The sequence below is a fragment of the Magallana gigas genome, chromosome 5 (assembly GCF_963853765.1).
Source record: "Magallana gigas chromosome 5, xbMagGiga1.1, whole genome shotgun sequence".
Classification (NCBI taxonomy): Eukaryota; Metazoa; Mollusca; class Bivalvia; order Ostreida; family Ostreidae; genus Magallana; species Magallana gigas.
The window spans coordinates 46666072-46685065 of NC_088857.1; the positions used below are offsets into that span (position 1 = coordinate 46666072).

Here is an 18994-nt window from a genome sequence, read left to right on the forward strand (position 1 = left end):
TTATATAAATGATTATATATAATAATTTTTTTGGAACTCTGTATTGCGAGGGATACAAAAACATGCTCGAGAAACGTGTCAATCTGACCTTAATTAATATGCTACAGAGTAAATCCTGTTTGCTTGCATTGTCAGACATCAGTCACCCCTAAAGAATCAACCACAGACTCGCTGAAGCTCTAGAATTCCTAGCAAGACTTCTAGTGATGCCATAGTTAGTCTTAATCTCACCTCCAGCATCCCCTTTGTCAACTTTGTTTTAATATATGTGACACTATTACACAATATGTTTAAACTCATGTCAGTGCATTAATGCACCGACCCTGAAACTAAACTTTGAGAACCTATATAGAACATAAACATTCACTCCTTTTACATACAATACCCAAACGTCTTTCAGTGGTATAACAAATCAGAAATATGAATGAAAACAACAATAAAATTGGTAGGATTTTTAGCATAAACATCAATAGTGATCAAGATTACCAGACGTATGCTGCTCAACGGAAATCGTCTGTTGTTCACGAGACTTCAGGTCAGATCCATTCCGTTCTGAATCAGAATGAGGTAGAAGATGTGGACAGCTCGGTGGACGGCGAGTTCCGGTTGAAAGAACATAATGACTTTAGCAACAGTCAACATTTTCAAGGAAGTGGAAGCTTATTATCGGATAGGTAAACTATATATTCATGGTTTTTTATAGTTCAAATTATCTAGCTAAATTAAATATAAATGTGTCATTTCTTTGGAGTTTCGCAATTTTTATTAATTTTTTTTGCGTTTTTTTTTTAATTTATCTTATGTTTGTTTGGTTTTTATTGTAATTTTTGTAAATCGAAACTCTTATTTCAAGCAAAGGTCAATTTCTTCAAACCTCTGTTATTGTTCTAAGTCTTTAAAAAGTTTGCCTGTTTACGTTTACTTCGTGAAATTAACAGAGAAGAGAAACGTCTCCCTCTCATATTTCAGACAGACTAGTACTTTGCCGGAATTAACCAATCAAACACCCGTAAATGTACGGAAATGGTTTGTCTTAACCAGCAGCTTCTTCAATCTGTTTATCACCGGGGGATTTCCATTCAACATGTCTGTCCTTTTTGTAGAGTTTTTAAAAGCGTTTGGAAAAAGCAAAGCGGAAACTTCATTGGTGCAGTCGGTATGCACAGGAGTCTATTCCATTGGAGGTAAAAATGTTTATTTCTTTAGTTTGTTTTTAAAAAAATGACATAATGTGCTAACAACAAGGCATCGCTTATACTTGTAAATATATGCCTATTTCGTTTGAATTATTCATTTTACACATTTTTAGGTAAATTAAAATAACTTTTATTAGCTTAATATTTAAAATCACGACCTTCCAAAGGTTTACAAGTTCTACTCTTAGTTTATGGAGAATTTCTTTCTTCCGAAAACCGATTCGATTTCGAAAGTAGTTGTAGGTGTATAACTATCAAAAACATTATTCAAGAAATAAAAAAAAATTCTTCTTAGAGTATGATGATGTGATAAAATACGGTCGGGGTCATCAAATCCGATAAAGAGTTTTTTGTTCAATTGATCCGACCTATTTGATCACCTCATAATATTTATATAATGTTTCTTTATTATTTTAAATTATTTTCAGAAAGTGTACGATAAAAATAGTCATTGATAAAATGATATGAACTATACACTATAAATTAAATTTGATTCGTAGTGTTATTATATTGAAGACACAGGAATGTAAACATTACTCCTTATCAAATTTGTAGGTTTATTAACTGGTGAGCTTGTCACTAAATTTGGAACAAAGATTTGTGGTTGCTGTGGAGCGTTACTTTCTGCTATTGGAATTGCTGTTTGCTTTATTGCGCCAAATCTGGAGTTTCTCATTTTTTTCGTGGGAGTCATGTCAGGTTATAAAATTAATCATTAATGCTTTAGTAACTTACAGGATCAAATCACTGTGTTACCTTATACATAGATATTTCATTCGGTTAGTGAAACGTAGTAAAGATAGATGAGTGCTATTGGTTATTTTAGAACTCGTTGATCTTTAAACAAGAAGACCTCTGACTAAAAATACAGGAAAATATCAAATTTTAAAGTAAAATATACTGAATTTGTATTTACAAACTAATAGTAAAACATCAAACGTCAGAAATGTGAGTTTAAGAAAGAGATCATTGGTGTTCATTTATCTCCCGAGCCTTTTTAATCTAACGATACATGCAGAAGCTCAACCTTGTTCTATTTTAGGTGCTGGGTTTTCACTTAACGCAATTTGTGCATCAACAAGTGTTTCTCAAAACTTTTTACCGAAAAAAAGGGTCCTCGCTCTCGCCTTTGTATCAACGGGCTCTGGTATTGGTACCCTGTGTTTCCCACTACTGCTTCAGTATTTCATTGACACTTATGGCTGGAGAGGTTGCCTTTTGATTATTTCTGGGATCGTCCTTAACCAGTTAGCCTGTGGTCTAATGTCGGGCCCTGACGTAATTCGACCAGCAGCCTCAAAATTTCAGCAGAATATGACAGAGAACAATGAAACAGGAGACTCTAATACAACGTTATCAAGGCTAAAGGCTACACTTCAGAACAAAGTGTTTATTGGATTCTGTTTTGCATTATCACTTATATTAGCGGCATTTGATGGCTTAATCATATTTTTCGTCGACTTCTTCGAACAGAAAGGATTCAACCGTACATCAGTAGTTTGGTTATATTCCGGCATGAGTATCGCTAGCATGATTTTCAGATTCATTTCAGGATTAATAGCACAGAGTCCGAAAGTCCCAAAATTAGCCATTCCTGCTATGTGTGCCTTTCTTGGTTGTATAAGTCTAAGCTTGCTTCCATTCATGACCTCATATTCATTGAACGCTGTAGCTATAGCGCTCTTTGGGTCAGCCCTGGGAGGCACGGTGACTGTGGTATCTATTACAACCCTAGAGTTGGTTGGAGAAAAGAAATTCCCGACGGGGCTCGGCATTGTGTTTGCCGCTTCTGGAATTGCCAATATCATGGGCGCTCCGATAGCAGGTGAATACATGGAACACATAATATTATGTATATTTCTTGTACACCATAACTGTACAGTAACTTGTAATGACAAGATATTTTAGACGTGTCATGTTATTCATGCGAATGAAATACAAAAGTATTCATATTTTATGTAGTTTCTATAGCTGATATTGAGGTAGCGATCAATGCATTCGATGCGATGATCCTACAATATAGCATGATTATCAATGTGCAGTAGATATAACAATCAATTTGATCAAAACTGGTTAAATGTCGATTCGATTCTGTAATTGGATGTTTATTTATACACGTAGTAAGATTTCTTAAGACAATAGGGAAGGTCATACACTGTTGATGAAAGTTTTTAAAGTATGAATATGTTTACCCGGAAATAAAAATTGGTTTGTTACTTGATTAAATTTTCAAAACTCAAATGTGTTCACTTACCAACTCATATATAACTATTTTTTGCAGGTAACTTCCGAGACATTTCTGGGTCCTACACATATAGCGTCCTGTCTGGGGCGGGGGCCTGTCTCCTCGCTTGTTTCATTTTTACACTTGCCACGATCTATCAGAGGCGACACGGTGAGGATCCTCGGTCCAGATTCAACGTGGAGATTAATGTAAACGCCCGGTGGAAGTCGCGTAGACGGTCTAGTTTCCTGCCCTGGAGAGAGAGCGTAGATCTCGGATTTTCTATTTGAAGAGGGAGTGACTTCAGTAAAGTCTAAATCTCATCGGAAGAATGATGCACTTAGTACAAGTAGATGGGACACATTCCAAATATTGACCGTTAATTCACTCTCAATGTATTTCTAGATTTTGTAAACAAATTAATGAGTTCAATGGAAATATGGTTTTAGTTTACTTAATAATTAAAAGTGTCATGTATGTTTATTACCATGTTTTAAATAGAGAGTGATTTAAATCGTACTGGAATATTTTCTTCAATTCAATATGAGCATATTTTTAAAAAAAATTTCACTTTATTTTAGGTCCAAATGTTTGATTGGGTGTATTGTATTAAATAGTTTTTGTTTTGAATTATCTCAGTCTATTTAATTGACTTAAACGCATATAAATCTCTCTATTCAAAATATAGTTTTTCTAAGATATAAAAAGCACAAGTGGCTTAATGTATTAGAGTCGTTTCTATATATGTATTAGATTGTCTAATTAATTTCAAGTATAACGCGCAAAGGAAAATGTACATGTACTAGTGTTCAATAGTATTGGAATGATTTTACAATATTTACATTCTACTGTGTTTTCCCATTAAATTCCGTGATGTTTAAATGCCTCTAAATGCAACACATATTCACTGCGTATGAATTAACGAGTAATTTACATAAGTAGTTCTCAAACAGAGATTTCTATGTTATCAGTTAAAAAATGTATTTCATGAATGTTGTCAAAACACCATGTTTTATAATTATTCAACAAAAAAGTTGACTTTATTGTTAAAAGCAACATTTCAAGAGTTATTTATCATGGATTATATTTTCATGCTCGTCGATCTCATCTCAACAGTCTATGTGAAAACCAGTTTAAACCAGTTTTACAAAACAGCTGTTCTTGCTGTTACTTATTCACTCCCTCCGTGATCTGCACTTTATATCGATTTATTTAAGTAAACAATTGATTTCTTCAGTAAGGGAATGTAAATATAAGCATTGAATGATTTATTTTTGACGTCGTCGTGTCAATAACTTCCGTCAGGTGAGCAGACAAATTATCATAACGCGCGTTAGCGCGTTATTCAATTTGTCTGCTCACCTGACGGCAGTTATTGACACGACGACGTCAAAAATAAATCATTCAATGCTATATTGAACTTTAAAAAATGAAATGATCTAGGATCAAGGGGATAAATAAGTCAACGTATGTATGAAACCCCTCGACAAAATAAATAGAGACTGGGCATTATTGCTACCCTATATCATAAGTCTTCTTCATTTTGCGATCTATGTTTCTTGTATACAAACCATTTTTTATTTAATTTCATATTTTTTTTTTTCGATTTTTAGTTTAGTCAACAATATGAGTGGGTTTTTTAATTGGTACTTTTAGATGGTTACCAATGTTCCCCTGCTTATTGATTTGCAGAAAGAAGTTTATAATTTGACTTGTTTTAGCTGTGTCATAGTTAATTCAAGAATTTTTGATGACATTTAATTAGTAAATGCATGCCCATTGATATGTTTTTATAGTGCAACAATTTCACTTCACAGTTTAATGTGTCTAAATGAGAGAAAAAAATGTGCAATGCTATTTTGTAGATTCTATCGTCAACTTGCCTTACTTATGTAGCAATATACCTTCATCACCTGCAAATGGAGTTTTTGTCTCTCAGTTAATTTGATACGCAAGAGCATGCTCTACGTATAAACATTCTTTTAAATACGACGCAAGCTACTGACAAGTTGATAAAACAAGGTTATCAGTAGACCGATAGTTTAAAATACTTTGGATTTAGGTCAATTAGCAAAAAAGTACACTAAAATGCGTTAAGTACTTATCGTTCCTAATATTTGTAGCCTTTATGCGTATTTACTTTGTTATATGGATATATTCAACAAGGTACAAGTAACTTGGAAAGTGTATCTGTAATCATTAACTATAATGCATCAGTTAATTCAAGCCCTAAATTCTTCAAAATGAATACAAAGTATGATTATACACTAATGTTCTACCAAAAAGAAACTCCATTCGAACAATTAGTTTGTAAAACTGGTTTAAACATGTACTTTAAGTCTGCCGTAAAAACAAACCATGTTCAATATTGAATATGGCGCTAGTAATAATTATTACTCGATATAAATTCTTTAAAATAGACAGTGGAATAATCATTGCTTGTTTGTAACCTTTGCCTACGAATTTACATCCCAACGAACGTATATGCAAGCATTTATCTAATATCTATAAAAGGATGACTGCACTTAAGGACATGCGATATTTGCGAGAAAATAAACTTTTAAAACAAGAATTTCTATCAATTGCAGAAATGGTCAACATCTAAACTCCAACTTTACGTATTTGCGTTAAATGAAAGTATGTTGTTACCAAGTGCGAACTTGTTTTCATAGGCGGGGGTCATCACGATTTCTTGAATATCCATACGATAATGAGGACGCCCACTTTTATGCTGACTTCATACATAGTCAGCGCATGTTTGTCTTTTGTTCTCCGTTTAACAGTAGTTGTATATTTGATTCATCAAAGTTATGTCAAAGAGATATTAATAGACAAACATGCTCATGGTGTAAATGAGAAAAAAAACTGCTTCTTCTTACTTTCGCTTTCCCCGTTGTATTTAACCACGGGTTGATGCCCTTCTCTCACCAGAGGTCGTGCTATACAAGCTTCGCCTACACCTCTGTCAACGCTCGATGTACAAGATTCTTGTACAAACTGAAACGATGGCCAAAATATATTTAAAATCGATGTATTTTACTTCTTTTATCTATAAATATGATTGAAAGTAATTCACTTCAAATGTTTAATACAAATATTCATTTTTATTTCAAAGTTACTGGGAGGACTTTTTTGCGGAGGTAAAAATTAAAATCTGATCACATGATCTAGTTTGACAGATGTTTGAAAGTTTTGAAAAATCAGTTCCTGCAGTCTCCCGATTCATTTGTGATTTTACACAAATAAACAGTAAAGTCATCCCCTACGATACCTTTAAACCTGCTCACAAAGTCTTTGCCCGTTAATATCCTTCCTTCAAGTTGATTACGGGAGAAACGTATCAACAATGTCATGTGCTCAGCATGCTTAATTGTTTTGATCATGTGTCAGACTACTTTTCCGGCGTTGACAGAGGTGTAAGTAAAGCTTGTGTAGCACGACCTCTGGTGAGAAAATGGGTTGATGCATGCTGAATATTATAATTCACCACGTGATTTCTCACCTCATCTTTATGAATGCAAAATTCTATCATGTGACGTGTAAGATAGCATGTTATGTACTAAATAGACAATATTGTTGTCAAGCTTTGATTTAAAGTCTTCTGTACTTACATGGGCGTGGTCTAATTGTTGAAACCATAGTAAATAGTATGTACATGTGCCATATAGAATAGATAGGTTATGGTGAAAGAGTGATCACATAAATATGTATATATGGCAATTTTATTCATGCTAGTCTAATTTTAGTACCATTCTAATAATGCCAGCTCCAACGCTCATGCATATTAATATCAATCGTATGTTTGATCAAGGGCAGATAAGCGAAAGTTCTCCTTTTTTCGAAAGTTGTAAGATTGTATCACAGTCTAAAATCTTAATTAATGTCGGAAATTTACTAGACTCTTAAAAATTTAAAAAAAAATGATATAAGGTTACAAAATAAACGCAACAAAATCGACTGAAAAGGACCCGAAACCCGGCGCGAAGTGCAGTCATCCTTTACACGAACTACCTACTAACGAAATGATATACCCACAAACCACGAAAAAATTGACTATTTTCGACGAATATTTACCATCACGAAAAAAAAATGAGGCCATAGTAAGTCAAACCTCTAGCAGAGTCAGCTTTTTATAATAAACATCGGTAATTATCAGCATTGCCAGAGGTGTGCCAATCATCACATTTGTAAACAATAAATAAGATCCTGCTTTGTTTTTAAAACTCTCTTTCGTAACTGCTTGTAAACCGATAATAACACTTCATCACAAAATGGCTGACCGCTGATCGAAACGACATTTCGTTTTATTAAAAGAATTTTATGAACTGAAACATGTATCTTGCTCCATAGCCGAGTGGATAAAGTGTCGGACTTGTGATACGTACATCTCGATTTCGAATCCTGCAAGGGCTTTTGTTGTTACTTACTGAAAAAATTATTTTAGATAATCATTTTTTATCCACAAACTGCGAATTTTTCGCTTATTTGACATTTGTACAGTTTATTTATCATTATATCTTTCATAATCAAAATATTTCATGTTAATTTGAGTGACTTTTTCCAGGTGTGTTATTCCACCTGAAAAATGAAAAAAAATTAAATTTGTAAAATTGTGATCACAGATCGTGTCTAGTTACCTAGTTATCTACGAATATTGGTGCCAGCTTATTGAAATGTCACGATTTCGTACAGGCAAAAAGGTACTGTTGAAATCTATATTGAAGCGGTTTTTGATGTTTTGCTTTAGTTCTACGTATATAAACATATCTGAAAAGAAAAGTTTCGATACGAATTGTTAGCTGGATGATGAACGTATCAAAATTATGTTCAGAAATAAGCAAAGGAATTTTGTATTCATATACTATGTAATTACTTAAAAAAATTACATGACAAAATATATCTTTGCATATCGCTATCATTAAAACATGACATATCATACAATGTAAATTTCAATATAGCTTATTATGCATTTTTAAAATAATAACAGTATCGACATTGACACATTTAGTCGACACTTATTTCAGTTCTGGAAACAAGTTTTAGTAATAGTAATCTAAGGCAAGCACGGGTGTTTGTTAACCGTATATACGGTGTGATACAATAGATTGGTCACAAATCTTTATCCATACAAAACGTAAATCACTGAATAATATCAAATATATTTTGGTTTATGATTACGTTTTCTGTTTACGCAAGCAGGCATAAATCTGCATTTTATAATAGTCACTACTCTCCAAATTAAAGTGCTGGACACACATCGTCTTTTGCAGGAACGATTTCGAAGCACTCCTCATTCCAATCAATTGCCAATGAATATCCGTTTCAAAAACGCCACGATAAAGGACACCAACCATGTTTATTGGTGAGCAGACGTCAGAGTGGCTGGTTTGAACGGGTTTCCATTATTTCATGTCCTCTTTCATCGCCCCTTTGTGGCATTACTATTTGATGATGGGGGCAAATACTGGTCAGATTTATAAGTTTCTGAAATGAAATCATACAAATAATAAGTAATCATTACCCTGATGATGAATTGTTTCTGAATCATGTTTTTGTGGATGCTTTTTGTGTTATTCAATCATTTGTCTTTCAACTTAACATTTGTGCATTTCTGTTATGATTTGATTGTCTTACGAAATTGGAAGTGTAATACAATTAACCATTATTAATAGTAGACAATATCAAGCAATAATTTTTTTATTATAAATCTAACCATCAAACGCGTTGATTCAATTGACACTGAACATTCTACGGTAGACATAAATGGATACCTTTGTACTTAACGTGTCATCAATCCTAAAGTTTAAGAACAGACGAGACGTTCCTCAATTTATAATTTTCCTTGATATTTTATTCCTTATTTATTAACATTTAAACCTGTTTATCCCCAAAAATTCAGGGTACATGACCACGCTCGTTCCGGAGCTAGAATATTTTGAATTTTCCTTAAAAAAGCATGCAAAATGCATTTGAATGCTTATATGTAAAGTCATACTATACATTTTCAATTGAACACTCTATATCTAAATAAAAAATGAATCATATTACATACAAATATAATTATGAAATTACGAAGTGGAAATCTTTACATTGTGGAGATAATAAAAAAATTAGAAAAAATGGAAGATAGGTCGCGCCTGTCCTTAAAAATAAGAATAAGAATACTTTTTTTCAAAAGCAGCGGTTATAGAAGAAAGATTAAAGTCAAACGGCTGTAAACTGAGAGACGACAATAATATCAGGAAAAATAAACAAGGGTATATAATAACCACAACTCCCATACGTTTTTTGGTAGTTTGTGCATTGAGAATTTTGTTTTAGATATTCTAGGATCCGCGGGATCGAACGAATGGTATGCGTCAACTAATTAATGTGGATAACATTTCATATTATGATCATACCTCTTATTACATGCAGGTATTTTGTCTTTACATGTATATATGCTGATACATTTAAATAATAATTATTTCATCGTAACAAATGTGTATGTGGTAATTTTGCATCATACATTACGTATTACATTGTATATGCTGATATGTTTACTTATATTACATAATAGTTCATGTACCTTGATAATATATGCTAACATTCATTATATGCTGAAACGTAATCTGTATATGCATATATGTACATATAGTTTTAAGAAATTTAAGAAAAGAATGTACATATACTTTTAAGAACGTTTGTCGCTATGGGAAGTGTATATGATGCATTATTAAGATACTTTGACATTATATGCTGATGTTTTAACAGTCAATGCATCGTGATACTATTAGTTGATTTGTTTTCATTTTCTAATGAAATGAAACATTTTGGTCATAATTTCTGAAAAGCAAAATGCGTGAACTATGTTTTTATGTTGTAGAAATTTTGTTATAAAATTAATTTACATTATTCTTAGATGTGTAATAGTGACTTTCTCTAATCATAACTACGTATATATAAATGAATATCTTTATTCCTAATGCCTTCAAAGAATCCAATTTCTTGAACGATCTATATATAATTTATAATGAGGAATAAAAAGACGCATAAAAGTTTTGCAAAATCCTCTTGAAGACTTTTCTGTTCGAATGTTGGTTATCATATATGCATTAACTTCTTGTACATTTATTATGCATGTATCAAATGTGGAATGGGGAAAGGGGGTTAGGGACCGGACATACAGTTAGTGATGACTTAACGTGTTGTTTTATCATGACCTTTATATGCTACCACTTTTTTAAATTTTGATCAATTGCATTTATTTTTCGTTTCAGATTATAAAATCTCAGTACCAGCTTATAATATGAAACGTAATATCGAATTACATGTAGCGTCAAGTAATCAGTATCAGCATTTTTATAAAGATTTCGTTAGCATCATCATAAAACTAGAAAGACACTGTATATTTATGAAGACTTATCATCATAAAATCAATGCTATCAGCTGAAGGCAGTTATAGTGCCCCATACAAACGTACCATGTACAGATATAACTACAGAAACCAGTTGGTGCCATTATATTGATTTTAAGATACTAGTATTTCTTTGAAGATATTCTCAGTATAAGCTTCCATAAAAGGTATGCACATATATAAAAAAAGCCATGTTTATTATCAGGCTGTTGCCAGATGATACATGTAATGTTGTGGTCGCCCGATATCTATCAGGCGACTTTAAGATAACATCAGGCACCAACCGACTTCGGTATATAACAATTTAGTCTGCTTTGAACACAACTCTTTGTTATGATCACCTGCAAGTATTATGATTGAGCAAGCTAACCCGACCATCATCAGCATGAACACTGCCCAGAACACAAGTTTTCCCGCGCTCTGGGGTACTTTGGTTTTCTCTCCCACCAGGATGGCTTTGTACAGATTCCCTTGTCCATAAGGGTGTACGTAACGTCCGCCATTTAGGGGTTGTCTCAAAACTTGATCCACAATGTCACAGAATTGGTGGTCATCAACGTATCCGTCCTCAGGCTCAAAAGCTGGATTTGTAAAATCCTGGGATGACTGTGATAAATAAAGACAGAATATCAAAATCAACATACTTAATTTAAATTTATAACATGGAAAAATCATTTATTTAATAATAAATAATAATTTGGTTTTGAACGCTTTACAGGAATATTGATTATTGAACTTAAATGATTAAATTCAACTAAAACGTTCATCAATCCGGAGAATATTTTAAATTTAACATTTTGGAATTGTTGCGTTAACGCTATTAGTAAAAAGAAAAACGCTACAACATTATCATGTAACGCTACAACATTATCACGTAAAGATATGTGGTACAATCGGAATTAGGTATGGATCAATATTGTTGCGTTTTCAGCTACGGTTGACGGTATTAATTTTATCATGCTTTCAGTATTTTGTAACAGCAAAGGCAATTAAATAAAGGCCAGGATTTAAAGGGGAAAACTTTTTTTAACAATCGGTTTTGCAATGCATTCATTGGCTTCATCAAACATGCACACATAAATCTCGATCATCGTAAATTAATTCTACCGTTTGTTTGATCCCCACTTTAAGGTTAAAAGTCGATCAATATCCAATATTTGAGAAGACTTTTCTGTTTTAACATCAGAATCATTGATCTGTTTTTGGCTGTGCCATTGTAGGATTTGAAATCAAATTTTCTCGGGACTCTACATAACCAGCACGATTACATGCCATTCGTTTTCAGTGTATGTAAAGCTCATTGGATTTAATTATGTTCCGAATCAGGGGGAAATCCATGTTTATTCATTCTGCACACCTCGTCATTTCACATCAGTCAAGCAGAGTGTTTTTTCTCCCTCAAGCGTCGTTATTTCTCATTGTGAGATGATGAAATTGAGCGGAAGTTCTTTGTGTTCTTAAACCTGTACCGTACTCCCTGTGATCAGTGTATCATCAAGGTTGATGGAGCACACTATGAGTTCTGGAGTTCTTTTCCGTCTGTCTCTGATGACAGTGGCATCGTACGTACGTAACGATCAACGTAACGGTCTTTGCCACACTCGTTCCCAGGTCGTATTTCTTTATGACAATGTACCTTTGTAGGCAGCCTGTAATTCGCGTGTCATTGTTTCCTTTCATATATAAATAATTGAAAGGTTAAACCCGTAGTCAGGGTAACGAGTACTTAGTCTAGTTTAATTGCAACCATTAGAGTATATCTATTTTCTGTCAAATGCAATCAACCTTTATATTCTCGAAGATATCAATGGTAATATGTTTATTTAATTAAAATTCAAACGTAAATTTCCATTTGTAAAATTAATTGAAATTTTTTAAAAATCGCTTTTATGAACTTATGAAATGAGCTTACCACAATTTTTAATTTTTTGTCCTGCATCGTTTATGAAATTGTTCCGAGTATCTTAAAAAGTCACACCACTAAGAGTGTTAAACTAGCTTTCAATGAGGAACGCGCCATTTGGATCAGGCATAACGCCGACAGCTGCGGATATTCGGAAGACAAAGACTATGAAATACAGAAAACCCGTTTAATAATCAACTTTTGGAATTGACAGATTTGCAATCCGTTTCAAAATATGGACGCTGTTAATATTTAAATGATGCAAAAACCGTTGAACCCTGACATATCCGGCTTTAAAGTCTTGGTCGCCTCGTATGAGATCTGTTAAAATCAACCTGGGAAGTAATACAGGTTATCAAGATTGAACTAAAAATGCGAATTGATAAAATATGCAAATTACCACGCGACCTGTTACCATTTTAAACCGACAGATGTCTTGCTAGCTATGGAATGTTGACAAAGTGAATTATTGAAGGATAGTTAATTTGTTATTGTTAGAAGTTTACAAATGTAAAATCGATACCAATATTGTCGATTTGATGTGATTTTTACAGCTTTCTGTCGGCAAGACGTGGTACCTTCGTGATTCTGCGGCTGTCTTTATTATTTTTCATCCATGATCTGTGATCTCTGAATACAGTGTTTTTTCCAGAGATTTCCGTTTTTACAAAATTATTTAGGAAGGGTTTATTCTGGTGATTTTCTTATCATATATGAGGTAGATATTTGTGTTCTTGTGAAATTTTCTTTTTTTAGATTTTTACAATTTTTTTTTTATATAAGATACATGCAATCACGATTTAATATTAATAACCATTATCTCTAGCGTATTCGAAGAATGAAAGAGATATATACCAAGAAAGCAGATATATTTTGCCAAATACGCACGGAATCCGACCTGGACTTAGAACACTATACTCAGTTGATGTAAATTGTAAAAACACCTTTTTGCAAGTTTTTGAATATTGCTATAAAGTACTTCTTTTTTACGAAAAACTTTAACGTAGTTCTTAAAGAGTAAAATTGTTAAATTCCTTTTGAAGAAGGCTGGTTTACCTTTTTCTTGTACGTTCCATACAACTGATTTAAGGGCGAAAGATTGTTCGTTCCTTTGGGGAAAACTATCACATGGTCCGAAGGTGCACCTTCTGGTGCCGCAGGGGTAACGAAAATATTAGGTTCTGAGACCGTGTTCCGAAACGTGCCTAACTTCCGGTCCCCCAAGTTGTCCAATAACGGGTTCACACTCTCAATGCTGATTGGCAGACTGTTTTGCTTTGGAGTAATTTTGAGACGTTTAATTTCCGGGTTTCCAAGAATAATTCCACCGTCTTTGAGTTTCTTGTGATTGGTGCTATCAACATTGAAAACTTCATTGTTTGTCGAGATCTCTTTTTCCATTGTTGGTGGCAAAAGCATGTGTCAGGGAAAACATTGTACATTCAAACGCCATCGATTCTAAAATGAAAGGCAAAGCGTAAACTTTCACGTTTTCTTTTTCCTTTAAAAAGTGAGGTTTTTATAATTAATTTTTAGATATGCTATCGGTTAAATAAGGAAATAACGTGTTTTCTTCCCCGATGTTCTCGTGTTGTAAATTCAAATCTAAAGGTCGAGTAAACAGAAGGCATTCTTTGAACATTTATTTTTTCCTAGAGCTACATATATCGTGCACGAGATGAAAGAAAAACTAAATGGTTGAAAATATAGCTTTTAGTGATCGAAATAACTAATATAACACATATCAAACTCTCATGTGTTTAATTAAGACCCTTCCATTTAAGAAATATACTATATATGTACATAATCAATTTTTAAAATAAGCCGTCAACCTTTTTTTTTTTGGGGGGGGGGGGTGTATTATTTATTTTTAGCCGAAAGTGGTCAATTTGATGGTATTGTTGGTTGCATGCCCAAATAAACAAGGAAACAAACAAAATTCGAAAAACTACTTCAAGTTTTAAGCCTTATAGAATTCAATTCATGAGTATATCATTTGACTGATTTAAATTGGGAGCGTTTGTTGACTCTGATGCTGTAATAAATAAGTACGAAACCACGTTAGTAATTAAGATGTAATGGCTCCAATGGTACTTGTAGGTATGTACATGTACGTGGCCTATACTAGTCAGTTATTTACAGGTACTTTTGATGTTTTCTATTCAAATTTTACGTCTTCATTTAGAAAGTAGGGTACTCCATATTGACAGCATCCAAGAGAAAAGAACAGACAGGCGAACAGATTATTTAGAGCAGTAAACTTTATTATTTTATTATTTATTTTAATTTTGAGCAATAAGCTCATCAGCATTGAACACAAGTATAAACATATGTGAGGCACGCAAAATGCGAAGCCAGTAGGCTTAGGGGACCCATCTGGGTTTTTAGGTTAAGTAGAATAAAGTACTGTTTCAGGATATTATAAATAATTGTTGGGTTCGAATTGTGACGGCAATTATCTTTTTTTTAGGTTTGTTGTTTGTTTGAATTAATCGAAGTTTACTTAAACTCCCTAGAGGAGTCCGATATAGACCAACCAATGTGTAGCAATAATAATATATTTATAATATATAAATAGTGCCTGTTTAGGAGGGTAAGACATGAAATTGACACCTCGAGAAAACCATTGTCAACTGACGCGAAACGGAGGTTGACAATGGTTTTTGAGGGGTGTCAGTTTCAACTCTTACCCTCCTAAAAAGACACTATTTATTTTATTATACTGAATGTCTTAATTTTAAAGAAAACTTAACTGCTTTTATATCTGAATAACATGAATTCTATGGCGAACCGTATGCGCATAGTTTACGCGCATGTAACAATGTGTTGTGTTACCCGTTGCCAAATGTGTTGCTAACGCTGAGGGTAATAGAACGGATTATCAACTGTGTCTTAACCAATCAGATTTCAGTATTTAACATGAAAGTATAATAATAGCACTCAGGTCATAACAACTCACGACTATGTACCTCTATTTATGTTCAATAAAATTTGAAATAATATATTAAGCAAAAGGTTAACATTTCAATTTTAACCTGTAATCAAAAGATACAGCATTTTTTTTCTTTCACCCTTTAGCTAGATCATTATTTTTTCAAAGCACTACGCGCGAATACACGTGAGCAGATCGACCGTGTTTGCTGACAATGTCTTTTCCATTCTGTTTCAATCTTATTGTTTGTTTAGTGTCTGTTCCTAGAAAATCGGTTAATTATGCATAACACAGCGGTAGTTCTTTGAAGTGACTTAAAACTGTAACAGACAACGGTTATCAACAGCGTCAGAAGTTCACCTGGGTAACCATTTCAACCTTATAAGTTCCTGGTGATGTTCATTAAGTGATGATATTTGGAGCAAATCTTGTTTGCTGAAAGAAGTTTTTTTACTGTATAAGGTTCAGCTTAAAGACAATGTCAACTTGTGTCCTTTTCGATATTTATCCGAGATTTATCATTTCCTGTTAGTTATGAAACAGCATTATCTCTTTAAACAAATAAAATACCTAAGAAATTATCTTAAAACCAAAGAAAATTCCTTAAAAATATATCTTAATTCATAAAGATGTATCTATGAAAAAATATTCAAAATAAAAGAATTACGAAAGAAAATAATTTTTTTCAAAGAGATCGAAGTATGTACATCATCTTTTATGTTACAATGTAACATTCTTTCACGATAGAATTATTTCTCAAAATACAAGGGATATCCCTTTCAAATTTTTGCTAAGATCGCAATAACTCTGTAGTGTACAATATTTCCAGTCGCAAATCAATCGATTTAGTGTGGTTTATTTATAAGGTTAATTATATACTTTACGTTAATATTATCACGAAAATCTGTAACCACTTTCATTTATCACTAGTTAATTTGGAAATAAAGTCGTCCATTATAATAGTTAGCTTACAGCACTCCAACATATAACAGAAAGCTAAGTCAATATATCAAATGCCAAGTTATGAAAAAATGAGTTTCAAATTTGAGGTAAAAATAAACTTAAAAAAGAAATTAAATTACCTTTTTACACATTTAAAAATTGTATACAAAGTCATGTAATTGTACAGACTTACATGTTTATCTAATTCCAGTAGCTGTCTCACAACATCGGTGAAAGGTAACAGTATTAAAACAAATATTGAACCACCCAGTCTATTGGTACATTTATATAGAGCGCTTATAAACTTGTTTTTAATAATTGGGGGGGGGGGGGGGGGGGGGGGGCTGTACAATCCCAAAAATCAAAAATGAAGACAATGTACCTGTATCTTAATCTTACTCAAGAACAGAAAAAATTAGGATTCTAAGGAGAACAAATGGTGAGTGGGTTTACCAATAACCAAACAAATTCTCTAGGCATCAATGGTGTACAAACGGTATATGAAAAATTAAATTAAAACAATCTACAGCAGCATGTTTTCCATATACAAGTACATACCTGATATAAAGGTAGTTTTCAATATATCTATGTATAAACTCACCAATTTCCACCAGAGTTAGATCAACAAGCCCAAATAAGCACAAATATAGTTAAACATAAATATTGAAAACAAACATAGATTTTAAAGTCCCCACAATATAGGCGGAGACTCTCACAATGGCAGATGCCCGGAGCCCCTGTCCCTGTACTTACCCGATCGTCATACTACATAGTGTCGGCGGCGGGTCTATTGATTGTCAGTTGTCACCTCTCCGAGCAGTGTGTATGATTGATTCACGTTACCTGGGATATATATGTAAATTCAACAGCAGATTCATAATCGACACAAATTAATTCCAGTTTTAACATGATAATCTGGTCCAGCTCGGGATAGTTCTACCTGCTGGAGGATTAGTGGGTTGTGCCAGACTGAATACAAGTTCTCGGATGTAAACATGGCTTTTGAACTCTCCTAGTCAAGGTTGTCATATCCCGATAAACTGGTGATCAGGAATCGAATATTAGCGAATAATTGTCTCCAGTCTATTAATGATGTATACACTCGGCATCAGCTGGTTCTCGAGAGTCAATCATTTTAATGAAGTAAGATCAATCAGGTGTTGACAATGCCACACTGTATCCGCCATTGACATCTCCTCCTACATAATATACACTAGATATGAATTCCTCCATGCCAGTGATGATGGGGCTTTATTACGGTCTTTTTAACATTGTCAACATTTGCATCTGTTCAGCATCCGCTTTTAAGGTTATTTTCATTGATTAAGGCAGTCTCTAATGAATGCGTTCCATTATAGCTTGGTAAAACATTCGAGTTTCCGAGGTACATGTATATAGAGGCGCATGCATTAGAGTGACGTAAAATATTAAGTAGAAAGGATGTAGCCGTTCTTAATTTTTTTACTTAATAGCTTCATTTTATCGACAGTTAATGAAATATGAGGGTTTTAGGTAGTGAAATGTATTTAAATTTATTGGTACTTAATCAAGATTTTTCGAGAACCATCGAAAGAAGATGGGGAAATAAGATAGCGCAAATGCCCATTCGGTTTAGTCGTGAAATAACATTTTGAATTTATTTCTTCCCAATTAAATCCATTCAAATATATTATAATACAAGTTTGCAAAAGCACAATTTCTAACTATATTCAGTTTTTAACATATTTAACAAATGATACGAACAAAAATATTGCCTTAAATTTTGGAGGTATCGAACCCTTAATATAATCAAAGTACTGAAGTACTGAGAGCCGGGCTCTTTTAGTGTGTCTTTATGCATATTGTGTAGTAAAGACTGAATCTCTCTCTCTCTCTCTCTCTCTCTCTCTCTCTCTCTCTCTCTCTCTCTCTCATGCTTATAATGTCGGCAAAGCACCAGAGAGCGACCAAATTTTGTAAGCGGCTATAAACAAAAAATATGTCTGTCTAGTAGAAGTTAAAAAGTTCAACAGTTGCAGCCTTGAATTTTGCAACAAGCATTAGATATATTCAATCCCCATTTCTTCATCGCGCAGCAAAGTAGTTCATGGAAATTCATGCGCATTGTATGAGTTCAAAATGCATAGTAATGTTTTAAAAACACGTTATTAATAAGAAAACTAAAAAAGATAGACAATTCATTCGAAATGTAAAAAAACCAGAAACAAAATGCCAATAATTTTAACAAAACGTGGCTCTTTTTTGTAACTATTTGGTATAGCGGAAGCTTTACCTTGACGCTGTTTGGGTTTTTTGTTTACTTGTGCTATTTATAGTAACATTGGCGATTTGCCTGCCTATAGCCAGGACTCTGCTTTCAGCAGAGCCCGGCTAAAAACCCTAGATATATATAAGGTTAGTT

The 18994-nt window shown here is 33.3% G+C and overlaps 2 protein-coding genes across 5 annotated transcripts; one reads left to right on the forward strand and one right to left on the reverse strand.

Annotated features, from left to right (window-relative positions):
- Positions 1-364: 364 nt before the first annotated feature.
- Positions 365-4248, forward strand: LOC105343488 (monocarboxylate transporter 13). 2 transcript variants are annotated; one of them, XM_011450886.4, is made up of 5 exons: positions 365-674; positions 970-1184; positions 1752-1895; positions 2239-3021; positions 3478-4248. In XM_011450886.4, exons 1-5 carry the CDS (start codon positions 421-423, stop codon positions 3708-3710), a joined length of 1629 nt encoding a protein of 542 aa, XP_011449188.3. In that variant the 5' UTR covers positions 365-420; the 3' UTR covers positions 3711-4248. The 2 variants fall into 2 exon arrangements, with proteins under 2 accessions (XP_011449188.3, XP_034303680.2); XM_034447789.2 differs by having other exon boundaries at positions 482-674; positions 1104-1184.
- Positions 4249-8275: 4027 nt separating this feature from the next.
- LOC105343390 (uncharacterized) lies at positions 8276-17897 on the reverse strand. 3 transcript variants are annotated; one of them, XM_011450738.4, is made up of 4 exons: positions 17347-17897; positions 13776-14177; positions 11158-11422; positions 8276-8904 (listed from the first exon to the last, which is right to left on the reverse strand). In XM_011450738.4, exons 2-4 carry the CDS (start codon positions 14136-14138, stop codon positions 8840-8842), a joined length of 693 nt encoding a protein of 230 aa, XP_011449040.3. In that variant the 5' UTR covers positions 14139-14177; positions 17347-17897; the 3' UTR covers positions 8276-8839. The 3 variants fall into 3 exon arrangements, with proteins under 3 accessions (XP_011449040.3, XP_011449050.3, XP_034304094.2); XM_011450748.4 differs by lacking the exon at positions 17347-17897 and adding an exon at positions 17195-17336; XM_034448203.2 differs by lacking the exon at positions 17347-17897 and adding an exon at positions 17152-17327.
- Between the last annotated feature and the right edge of the window lie 1097 nt (positions 17898-18994).

What these genes read in the sequence shown, in the direction of transcription:
- LOC105343488 (XM_011450886.4), top strand. Translation starts at nt 421, where the DNA reads ATGAATGAAAACAACAATAAAATTGGTAGGATTTTTAGCATAAACATC. An exon ending in AGGAGTCTATTCCATTGGAG is followed by an intron (nt 1,185 to 1,751) that starts GTAAAAATGTTT and finishes TCAAATTTGTAG; the next exon opens with GTTTATTAACTGGTGAGCTT. An exon ending in TTTCGTGGGAGTCATGTCAG is followed by an intron (nt 1,896 to 2,238) that starts GTTATAAAATTA and finishes GTTCTATTTTAG; the next exon opens with GTGCTGGGTTTTCACTTAAC.
- LOC105343390 (XM_011450738.4), bottom strand. Translation starts at nt 14,138, where the DNA reads ATGCTTTTGCCACCAACAATGGAAAAAGAGATCTCGACAAACAATGAA. An exon ending in ATGGAACGTACAAGAAAAAG is followed by an intron (nt 11,423 to 13,775) that starts GTAAACCAGCCT and finishes TATTTATCACAG; the next exon opens with TCATCCCAGGATTTTACAAA. An exon ending in CTCAATCATAATACTTGCAG is followed by an intron (nt 8,905 to 11,157) that starts GTGATCATAACA and finishes ATTTCATTTCAG; the next exon opens with AAACTTATAAATCTGACCAG.